The sequence below is a fragment of the Gopherus flavomarginatus genome, chromosome 1, assembly GCF_025201925.1.
Source record: "Gopherus flavomarginatus isolate rGopFla2 chromosome 1, rGopFla2.mat.asm, whole genome shotgun sequence".
NCBI classification, from domain to species: Eukaryota; Metazoa; Chordata; order Testudines; family Testudinidae; genus Gopherus; species Gopherus flavomarginatus.
In genome coordinates this window covers 290553629-290565706 of record NC_066617.1, presented here as the reverse complement: position 1 = coordinate 290565706, position 12078 = coordinate 290553629, and the positions used below count along the sequence as shown (strand labels likewise).

General features: G+C 42.4%; 1 protein-coding gene across 2 annotated transcripts in view; it reads right to left on the bottom strand.

Moving 5' to 3' along the window:
* FBXL3 (F-box and leucine rich repeat protein 3) overlaps positions 1 to 11894 on the bottom strand; it is a 33305-nt gene extending 21411 nt beyond the window's left edge. The window contains exons 1-2 of one of the 2 annotated variants that reach the window (XM_050949770.1): positions 11672 to 11894; positions 9261 to 9627 (exon numbers count right to left, since the gene is read on the bottom strand). In XM_050949770.1, the coding sequence (XP_050805727.1) occupies positions 9261 to 9626 (366 nt within the window). In that variant the 5' untranslated portion in view covers position 9627; positions 11672 to 11894. The remainder of the gene's footprint in view (positions 1 to 9260; positions 9628 to 11671) is intronic. The other variant, XM_050949779.1, reaches the window with a different exon arrangement.
* Positions 11895 to 12078: the final 184 nt, after the last annotated feature.

Genomic DNA, 12078 nt, shown 5'->3' with positions numbered 1-12078 from the left:
AATGTGGTGGCAGTAAGTCCCTCAGCCTGCGCCACTTCCAGCAGCTCTCATTGGCCTGGAGCAGCGATTCGCGGACAGTGGGAGCCGTGATCAGCCGGACTGCGGATAGGGCAGGTAAACATACCAGCCTGGCCCGCCAGGGGCTTTCCCTACAGAAGTGACGACCCCTGTTTGAGAAACCCTGTCCCAGAATGATGTTTGCTTTTTTTGGCAACAGTATTACACTGTTGACTCATATCTAGCTTGTGGTCCACTATGACCCCCAGATCCCTTTCCGCAGTAGTACTTCCTAGGTAGTCATTTCCCATTTTCTATGTGTGCAACTGATTGTTCCATCCTAAGTGGAGTACTTTGCATTTGTCCTTATTGAATTTCATCCTATTTAATTCATATCATTTGTCCAGATGATTTTGAATTAAAATCCTATGCTCCAAAGCACTTGCAACCCCTCCCAGCTTCGTATCATCTGCAAACTTTATAAAAGTGTACTCTCTCTGACATCTAAATCACTGATGAAGATATTGAACAGAACAGGACCCAGAACTGATCCCTGTGGGACCCCACTCTTTATGCCCTTCCAGCATGACTGAACCACTGATCACTTAAAAATTACATACAAAGTTACTCAATACAATAAAGCACCCCAGTCAGTCTATTCTCTTACAGAATCCAACTTGCATCAAGTAATAAACAAGCCGATACCCATATAGCCTCAAATCCTATCCCATTTCCTTTATATTCTCCTCCTCATGGAAATTCCTAGAAAACATATGCACCTGACAGCATGCCACAAAGTCCAACAGATGTGGGCTATTTCAGATCCAGGGATTAGAGCCACAAAAAAAGGGAAAATAATTACAAACCTGAAGGCGTGCCTCATCGTGAATATCCTACTGGTAGCTCTCTCCCATGATTACAAAAGGAGAGTCAGTCTGAGCGCCTCTGCTGATCTCATCTGTGGGAGTATTGCTTTGGGAAAAGCCTTCCTTTCAATTGGGCAGATATCAGGGTCAGTTAGGACCTTGCAGGATGAAATCCAACACTTAAATTATACTTGAAAGTCAGCTAGCAAGTAGTGTGGATAATACTGATCAAATCCTCCTGCCAACACCACCATTCAGGAAGTGGGTAGTTGTATTCTGTAACAGTTTCATCTTCCAAAGGAGAGAATTATATTGTAGTGGTTTTCAAACTTTTTTTTCCACGGAGAAAACTGTTGATACCCATGACCCAACGGAGCTGGGGATGAGGAGTTTGGGGTGCGGGAGGGGGCTCTGAGCTGAGTCAGGGGGTTGGGGCACAGGAGGGGGTGCGGGCTGTGGGTGCGGGCTCTAGCGTGGGGCCAGGGATGAGGGATTTGGGGTGGACTCAGGGCTGGGGCAGGGGATTGGGGCACAGACTTACCTCCGGCGGCTCTCGGTTAGTGGCGCAGAGGCAGGCTTCCTGCCTGTCCTGACAGCTCGGACTGTGCTGCACCTGAAGTGGCCAGCACCAGGTCTGGCGCCTAGGTGGAGGTGCACAAGTCGCTCTGCGTGTCTCTCGCCTGTAGGCACTGCCCCCCAGCTCCCATGGGCTGGGAACCGGCCAATGGGAGCATAGAGCTGGTGTTCGGGGTGGGGGCAGCACGTGGAACCCCATGGCCCTCCTACCAAGAAACCAGACCTGCTGCTGGCTTCTTCCGGGGCACAGTGCAGTGTCGGAACAGGTAGGCACTAGCCTGGCTTAGCTAGGCAGCACCACCAATGGGACTTTTAACGTCCCAGTTGGAGATGATAACCAGAGCGAATCAGTGCCTTACATGCCGCAACCCAGTATTGGGTCGTGACCCAAACTTTGAAAAAACACTGTTATATTGTAAGACCAATCTAGAGAACACTACAGTAATCTTACTTCCAAGTGACAGACATAATATCAAGAACTGCATGTGAAAGAAGAGTGGATCCTCTCTTATCAAGTGCAGATAGGAAAAAGCTCTCCTGGCCACAACTGCTATTGGATTATCTAAATGCAGCTGCTGTTCTCACCAAACTCTTAAAATTAAGAATTCGGAAAACAATGGGCACACATCCTCAAATTAAACAAGCTGATAAGACTATAGCTATAGCTTTCAGATAAGATATTGATGTGGATAGGTTGGGGGAGAAAAAATGAACTAGTCCCATTTTGTTCTTATGCATGCCATCAGACACTGGGTAAGAGACTCAGTCCCCTTCGTCTGAGATCAAGCAAGATGGAGACAAAGTTGAGTATAAACACTAACCCATACTTCAGCTTCTCAACAGCCGTATACATAAACACACACACACACTTTAAAAAAAGAGTGGTAACAAGATAAAATTGTGGCACCTCTGGCGAGAGGACCCTCATACATTTACCCAATACAACCACCTGGGACCTCTCAGCCATGAAGGAACCAAGCCAAAAACAAGTGCTGACCTATCCATCCCTGCATGTTGCCTGAGCTAAGTCAGCTACACCCACCAAGCAATAGTATCAAAGTAGTATTTACATCAGACGCATGTTCATTATCCATAGCTAGGAGAATACAGAATCAGGGAAAGGACAATTCATTTAGTCTACTCGCCTCAGCTGAGGCAGGATCAAGTATACCTAGACTAGCAGCAAAGAATCCTGTGGCACCTTATAGACTAACAGACGTTTTGGAGCATGAGCTTTCGTGGGTGAATACCCACTTCCTCAGATGCATGTATTCGTATTCACCCACGAAAGCTCATGCTCCAAAACGTCTGTTAGTCTATAAGGTGCCACAGGATTCTTTGCTGCTTTTACAGATCCAGACTAACATGGCTACCCCTCTGATACTATACCTAGACTGTTCCAGACAGATGTTTGCCTAAACTATTCTTAAAAACCTCCAAAGACAGAGACTTCACCCCATGTAACCTGTTGCAATGCTTAATTATTCTTATAGTTGGAAAATTTTTCCAAACATCCAGCCTAAATCTCCCTTACAGCACCCTAGACCAGGGTTGGGCAAACTTTTTGGCCTGAGGGCCACATCGAGGTTGCGCAACTGTATGTAGGGCCAGGTAGGGAAGGCTGTGCCTCCCCAAACAGCCTGGCCCCCCACCCTCTCCTACTTCCTGCCCCCTGACTGCCCCCTCTCAGAACCTCCAACCCATCCAACACCCCCCCCCCCCGCTTCTTGTCCTGGGACTCCCACCCCCTGTCCCGACTGCCCCAACCCTATCTACACCCCTGCCTTAAAATGCCCAGTTCTCTCTCAACTTTTCCTCAGATATTTTCTTAACTTCTTATTTTTGGACTCTTCAGTTTGTTCACTTTTCTTACAGCATGGTGTCAAAAACTGGACGAAGTACTCCACCTGAATCCTCACTAGTGCCAAGCAGAGTGGCAACAATTGCCTCCTATGTCTTACATACAACATTCCTGTTAATACATCTCAGAATTAAACTAGGTTTTTTGGAATGATTTGTTCTTAACAAATCTATGTTGGCTATTCCCTATCACTTTATTATGTTCTAGTTTTGAACAAAGATGGTCAACAAATATATACATACATACATACTTATCTTTATTTGCATACCAGGCCACCAACCTACATGGCAGTTTACAAAGCACATTAAACAAGTTAAAAGACACATTCCTTGCCCCAAAGAGCTTGCAATTTAAACTGACTAGAAAAACATACAGAAACACAGAAAGATGAGGAGGGTTCCCACTCATTGAGCCTCTCCCCCAATACAAAGAGAAGAGATGCATAACCATTAACCCTCTCCCTTAACAAACAAAGATTTTAGATACAGGTTATGTCTACAGTTCAGTCAACTTAATTTGATCATCCACCACTGTAATTAAACTACTTTTGTATGTCCACACAATGCTCTTTGTGATGGCAGAGTACATCCACCATTGGCGCCCTTGCATCGAGAGAGCAGTGCACTGTTGGTAGCTATCCCATTGCGCAATTCACCACCATCTGCTGCTGGATGCTCTGGGAAGGGATCACAGTGCCTCATGGGGGCAGGCTTACCATCCTGTGATGCAGTTTTCTCCATCCCATCATTCTATGGGCGTCTATGTTTTGCGCTGTTTTTCAACAGCCCCAGTAAATTGCATGCCCATTATCTGTCTGAAAGCATGGATCCCGCACAGCTCTCCTATCTTGTGATGAGCATTATGAACACAACGCAGCTGATCCTGCATTATTTCATGAGCTGCAAATCTGACAACGACAACACAGTGGTGTCTACCTTGCTGCATGCAATGGAAAGAAACAATTCAAGGAGCAAATGCGCATGGTGGACCATTGGTATGGGGCTTGGAAAATAAGCTCTGACTGGTGGGATTGCATCATAATGCAGATATGGGATGATTAGCAGTGGCTGCAGAACTTTCAGATCTGCAAAACTACCTTCCGGGAACTGTATGCCGAGCTCACCCCTGCCCTCTGGCCCAAGGACACCAAAATGAGAGCTGCCCTCACTGTGGAGAAGCGAGTGGCAATCACTGTGTGGAAGCTGGCAACTCCAGACTGTTACTGATCACTTGAAGTCCACCATGAGGGTTGCAGTGATGCAAGTATGCAGGGCCATTAATTGCCTCCTGCTATGAAGGACTGTGACTCTGAGCAATGTACAGGAAATAGTGGATGGCTTTGTGGCAATGGGATTCCCTAACTGCAGGAACGCAATAGATGGCACACAGATCCCAATTTTGGCCCCAGACCACCTTGCTACACAGAAAGAGCTACTTTTCTATGATATTGCAATGACCATAGTCATATGGATGACCATAGTCATTTTGCTGACATCAATGCGGGGTGGTCAGGGAAGATGCACGACACACGCATCTTCAGGAACACTGGCCCGTACAGAAAGCTGCAAGCAGGAACTTTCCAGACCAAAAGATTCTAATTGTGATGCTGTGAAACCCAGTCTACTCCTTGCTACTGTGGCTCATGAAGCCTTACATCAGAAACCTTGACTGCAACAAGCAGCACTTCAACAGGTTCAGCAGGTCCAGAATGACCGTCAAATGGACCTTTTGCAGACTAAAGGGTCACTGGTGCTGCCTTTTTGACAGGTTTTGACAGCAGCCTGTTACATAACATTGTGAAGCTAAGGGGGAAAAAAGTTTCACGGAGTGGAGTGTCAAGGTAGATTGGTTAGCAGCTATTTTTGAGCAGATAGATCCCATGGCTGTTAGTGGGCCTCAACAGGGGGCTATTCGAATCAGGGAGGCTTTGAAGGAGCATTCTGACAATGAGCCCCAGTAATGTGTCTTTCTATAATGCATTAATCCAGGCATTGCTTTCTTCCACTGTAGTACGACCCTTGTAATGACTGCTGTATGTGTGTTAATTTTACTCTGCAAATACACCGATTGCTACTGAAATTCATATACAGTGGCAACCACCATGTGTAAGAGAAAAAGATTCATTTTCTTTTTCTAAGTTAATAAAAACGTAACAGCTATACATATATTTCTATTTTCAACAAGGGACATGAAAAGGAAGAGCATTTTTTGAAATGAGGGTCTCACAGCTGGGTATATGTCCAGTTGTAATTCTGAAACGTGTCCCTAAGGGTGGAGTGCATGGGGTACTGCAACAGCCCTAAAATATGCAAGGAGTATGTGTGGTGATTTGGGGAGGGCATGGAAAGCAGTTTTGCATGGGCTGCAGAGGGAGGGGTGAGCAAAGATGAGTTCTACCTGCAGCATAATCAGGGAAAACTTGTCCAGGTGTTTTTTTTAATGTCAGCATAGCAGGAGTGTTAAATCAGCAGGAGAAGCACTGCAATACACCTTCATTGTTTTGTCAAAACTGTGTAGAGCAGACACGGCCATAGACCATTCTATATCTGATCTCTCAGTCCTCATTCTCAAAAGGAAAGACAAACCTGGGAGCTTAAATTCATAACTTCGTCTCTATTCAGTCCATGATTTTTAGTGTCTAACATTGTAGTAAGCCATAAATCCCATCTACAAACTACTACTAATCCCCAACCTGTCTCCTCCCTATGACTGGAGGAGAGTTACCTTTATTTTTGCCGATTGTTAACTGCACTTCCTGCCAGGATGCTAATACACGACTCTCAGAAGAACTCCTGTATATGGTCTGGGAAAGACCATATAAGTAGTGTTAACCAGTAACCATAAAACTGATATTTAACCAATAGCACAGCAGCATGTAAACAGAGGGAAGGGAGAAGAAGAGGGAGACCTGAATGTTATTCAGTTCAATACAATAACCTTGTAAAAATAGCTAGGGAAGCAAAAAAAAAAAAAGCTCTTACTAGCTTTTCATAAAGAATATTCTAACAAAATGAGCATGTGCTATTTAAAGGTTATCACATTCAGTACTTTTTAAATATTGGTTCAAACTTCTTGAAATTGACTAATGTCCCTTTAACTCAGCATGACTGATTAGCTACTTCTAAATTGGAGAAGCGTAGCAAAGATATAGCTGGGTTTGCCTGACAAGATTGATACACAATGGAAAACTAAACAGGAATTGCCTACTCCCCCCATTACCCTTTTTTTTTTAAAGTCTATGGAAAATGCAACTATTCTAATCACCAGTTGTCTAGTTTTCCAACTAATCTCACATTTTTGTTTTTTGGAATATCACTTAGATGACCCTTCTGCATTCACTGTTTGACTGTTAGTAGTCTTTACCTAAGCTACTGCCACAGCTTCAAACACAATCCAACAGGCTAGCTAGTCTTCCTTAATTCTCCTTAGCCTTATTTAGAAGGAATGCAGGCAGGCAAGAAAAACAGCATCTCCCATGGATTCAGAGCTTGGGCTCTCACAAGATAAAATAATCATGGACTACATTAGTGGCGCAAGTTAAAAACACTGGCCGTTGCTTTTGCCCACTTAAAATTAAACTCAAATATGAGGGGCTGTTAATTGTCATTTTGGTGACAAACTACAGACCAAATATGTAGTAATAAATTCGTTATACAGGCTAGAGCAGGGATACATGGCCAAAGTTTGAGCAAGTTTCCTCCTGGTACTCTGCCAATATATCACAATTTTGACTTGGAACTGTGCTATGTTTCAATTCATATACCATAGCAGAAACTGCAAATATCGAACTGAGCCGAGTTTGGTGTTTTGGGTACTACCCCAATCTAAATCAAAATTTACTCAGTGCCAAAGTTTTTAATTTTATTTGTTTGGACAGAAGGAGATCTACACACAAACACATCCACATGCCCTTTTGAATGGGACTAGGGAAGAGAAATATGCCAAAATTTTAGGCAAAAGATTTGAGTTTCTTGTGGCTACCAACCCAGCTAGTCTTCTGTTGATAGTTTTCCTTTAGTAACCATAGCATCTCCATCCCAAAACTAAGGCTGCACTCTTAGGACATATCTACACTAGCAAACTTACAGCGGCACAGCTATACTTCTGCAGCTGTGCCACTGTAAGATCACTCATTTAGTTGCTCTATGCCGACAGGAGAGAGTTCGCCCATCAACATAATAAAAATATCTCCATGAGCAGCAGTAGCTATGTTGGCTAGAGAAGCTCTCCTGTCGACACAGCACTGTCCACACCAGCACTTCTGTTGGTATAACTTATGGTGCACAGCAGAGTGTTTTTTCCACACTCTAGGCAACATAAGTTACACCAACAAAAGTTGTAGTGTAGACATGACCTACAGTGGCACTGCTGTAATGCTGCTGTGTAGACCAGGGGTCGGCAACCTCTGGCACAGGGCTCACCAGGGTAAGCACCCTGGCGGGGCAGGCCAGTTTGTTTACCTGCCATGTCAGCAGGTTCAGCCGATCATAGCTCCCACTGGCCATGGTACGCTGTCCCAGGCCAAGGGGGGCAGTGGGAAGCCACGGCCGGTACGTTCCTTGGCCTGCAGCACTTCCCACCGCCCCCCTTGGCCTGGGACAGCGAACCACGGCCAGTGGGAGCCACGGTCGGCTGAACCTGCCGACGCGGCAGGTAAACAAACTGGCCTGGCCCTCCAGGGTGCTTATCCTGGCAAGCCGCATGCCAGAGGTTGCCGACCCCTGGTGTAGACACTCACTACAGCAACAGCAGGGGGTTCTCCCATTGCTGTAGTTAATCCACCTCCCAGAGAGCGGTAACTAGGCTGATGGAAGAATTCTTCTGTTGACCTATTGTGGTCTACAGTGGGGGTTTGGTCAGCACTGCTATGTCTCGGGGAGGTGGATTTTCCATATCTCTCACACTTAGCCATGATAATATAAGGTTTCAGTGTCGATTAGCCCCAAGTAATTCCTCTGTTTTTGATTCACTTCTCCAATTTCTAGGTCTTCCGCTTTCTTTTATATTTCATTCCTGACACCTTTTCTGCCAGTCTCTCACTCATTTTTGCATTTTACCACCACATCCCCTATTTCACTCTGTTCCTTTTTCCATTCTGATTTTTCTTTCTGTTTCAGCCACCTTCCTTTTCACGCTCTGTCATATGCTTCTTCCTTTCCCTGTTCATCTGTTCATCCACCTCAATAGGTGAGCATCTCTGTTACTGTCCAAGCATTTCCTGCTTGGGCTGGGTCCCAGAAGAAACATATGCAGGAACTCAAGTGTGATTTTCTGAGGCCGCAAGGCCAGAAAATAAAGGGGGGGGGGGGAATACATAATTCTGATAAATCCACCAATCACTCCTTGCCAATTCTCCACACCAAATCTCCTCCCTGTAATACCACTACAGAAAATACATCTTTCATTTGACAAGTCAGTATGTACTTTATATTATTAATCTCTTTCCACTCATGTTCCTTTCTTCAGAACATTTCCTTGTGATTTTTGTGTGTCTGTTCTACAACTACTCATATCACTATATACTGACTATATTAATGATTAGGATGGTCTTTTAACTTTGCACTTACAGGCACTTAAAAGAGCAATTTCTATTTTAAGTGAATTAGGAAACGTTATTATGCTAAAATGCTTCGTTCACAACTATCTATATATTGTTCACTTAATAATGCTAAGTTTTTTCAACTACTGCTCCTTGGATAAATGAAATCTCTTACAACTCATACTATAAAATTTATCTGGATAACTATGAAAGCCATCAAGAATGTGAAAGCTATCTTAGAGTATTAAAGAAATACTACTTTGTTATCTTCAGCCATGTCATAAAAATAAAAAGGAATTTTAAGAATGCTTTAAATTAAACAGAACTGCAGTCAACTTGTTCAATGTCAAACCTTACTTGAAATGCAAATCAATTTTTTTTAATTACTCATTTTCAAAGATAAAAATGTAAAAGGTGTTACCTTGAAGCTAACATACTGTAGATGATTGGAATGTCTTTTAATAATCTGATTGATAAGCTCAGGATGTGTAGCCCTCAAGTAAGATGTAGCTGGCTGATTCAGTTCAAACTCAAAACATCTCCAGAGGTCAGGCATATGAAACACCTGATTCCATCTTCGGCAGACTTGTGATGCATGAGCACGATCAAGAAGAGACAAATACTGAAACACCTGCAGGATAATGTCTGGAAGGAGGTTACCCCAATCAGGACTCAGCGAGATTTCAGTGGATTCTTCATCTGTAATCTTCTGTTTCTTAGATTCTCCTCCAACCTCCTCCTCTGATGAACTATTGTTGGCCTCACTACTTTTCCTTCCTCGTTTCATTCTATCAAAATAAGAGAAATGTATTACCCTACATACATCCACAGAATATAAAGACATTAAGTACTTACAGCACAATGGGGTCCTGGTCCCAGGCACCATGAAAATACAAAACACAGGATATAATTTTCAGAAGAGAATAGTTTCCTCCTACATCAATACCAAGACAAAACTGAAGAATATGGAAAATTCTAAAGGTGAAACTGAATTTTTTTTTTCAAAATAGGAGCTATCAATCCTGTGACAGCTTATTTCTATGCTTTTCTCTTGTAAGTCTGAAAGAGAAGTCATCTTGGATATTCTCTTACCATATGAAAGCATTGTACCTTCTACTGTTATAAGTAGAATGTAAGAATAACGAAAAGATTAGAGGAAAAGAAAAAAAACTTTTCAAAGTGTTTAATTCTGGGTTTGATAGCCAATTTCCCTATTCTGTGAAAGATCAGTGGCGCTTTCTGTCTCACTAGTAGTACGAAGACATGTGTGCACTCTTCCTCAGATCCTACAAGAGAGACTTTATCAGCAACAGCTATTGCTCCTGCTATTGCAGATCCCCTCCCACATCAATGAGTCTCAATCCTAAATTCACCATCACATTTTAGGGTGGGGAAAAAAATAGTTCTGGTACCAGTTCCATACAATTGGCACCTTCTTTGCTGAGACTAAGAAGGGTGACAATTAGTGTTAACTTCTAAACTGCAAAATAGCTAAATTTCATGAATAGTAGTGAACTTTAATTCTTGGGCTAAACATCTGGATGAGCATCACAGTTTACATTTTAATTAGATCTTCAAAATGTTATTCTATTAAGTTGAATAAATGTGATATGGTAAAAAGGTACCCAATTCTCAACAGTATGCATTTCTTCTAAAACATGGTGTTATGCAAGTTCTACTTTGCTTTGCCTATTACTGGGGAGAAAATAATAAATCAAGAAAATAAGTTGTTATGGACAGGAATAAAATTCAGGGCCAGATTTTAAAATGAAGATAACATTTAGGATGTTTCTATGAGTTAGAGATGTCAGCATCAAAACCAAAATTAAAACTGTTTGTGCCCATAAATCCTCTACTTTTACTTTAGTGCTCTGATGTATTAAGGTAGCATAACGAAGTTTGGGGGGAAAAAACCACACCAAGCATTTGTCACAAACATCAAGTCCTGACTTCAACAGTCTTTCAAAGACTTGGAATATGAGATCACAGTAAACTGACACAGCCTCATATAATATCTCATTCCGAGTCCTTCAAATACAGGGGCAGCCCTACAGGAAGAACTTGGTATTGATAACCTAAAAAAACCCCAAACCCAAAACTTTCTGTAAAAAGAAAGACATCTTCATTCAGAAAATGAATATTCAGGTAATACGGCTAAGGTCAATAATGTATTGCCAGTTTGAAGCTTGGAAAGTTACTTGTGCAATTCCCAACACACTTTCATTTGCTAAATATTTCACCAAACTGCATTATAGAAGAGCATTATAGCTGACAAAAAAGTGAAACATTTATCTCACATAGTTGCTAGATGCCATATTTTACTTTATGAATCCTTTTGTTCTTTGGAATATTCATTGCTCCCTTAACTACATTTCCTAGCTAATCTCCCCTCCCCATCACAACCTATTATTCATATAGTTATTTTTGAGCATGAGTCAAAGTAACAGAGAGAAGGTATGGTCAGACACTCTGTCTGTAATATGAAATAATCAAATTTGAACACAGACTGACAAGTAGCGTTTCTACATCCTTATCCTTTCAATGTCCCTGTTCTAGCCCAGAACTGTCAGCATTCACAGCACAAGCTTATTTTGACAAAGCATCGCTGCATGAGAATATTGTGTGTACTTATTTAAATTTATCCATAATGATCCATAAACTCAAGAACATAAGCATGCAGAAAGTCATTACTATTATGCTGCAATAGGCTATTCACCTGAAATTTCTGACCAAGCTGCAGATGGCTTTTTATTTGTACAGAAGGAAGCAAAGGGACCAGCATAGTAATGAATAACGTATTCGCATCCAATCCATAGGGGAGCAAAAACTCACATTCTGCAACTGTATAGGCAGGTTCATTAAAATTCAGGTCCAATCAAGGTTAGATTAACTGCCACAGAAGCATCACATAGTTAACAGAGCACTTCCACTAGATTGCCCAGTGTCTCTATATAGAGAATGCTGTTGAGTGCCAATCTGCTCCCTGGAGGGGCTGACGGTGCTCTGGTTCTCTATTTTCCAGCCACAAGAGTACCCTTGAATCTATATGCCACAGACAGGAGTGGCAGAAGGAAACGAGTTAAATTCTGAAAACTCTCAATTACTGAAATCTATGGTACACACAGAACTGAACATAGCCAGTAATCATGATTTTGCACTTGAGCACACAGTTCATTAAAAGAATATTTTTTGAAACAACAGAATGCAGGAACTGCATAATTTTCATTTTACACAAGATA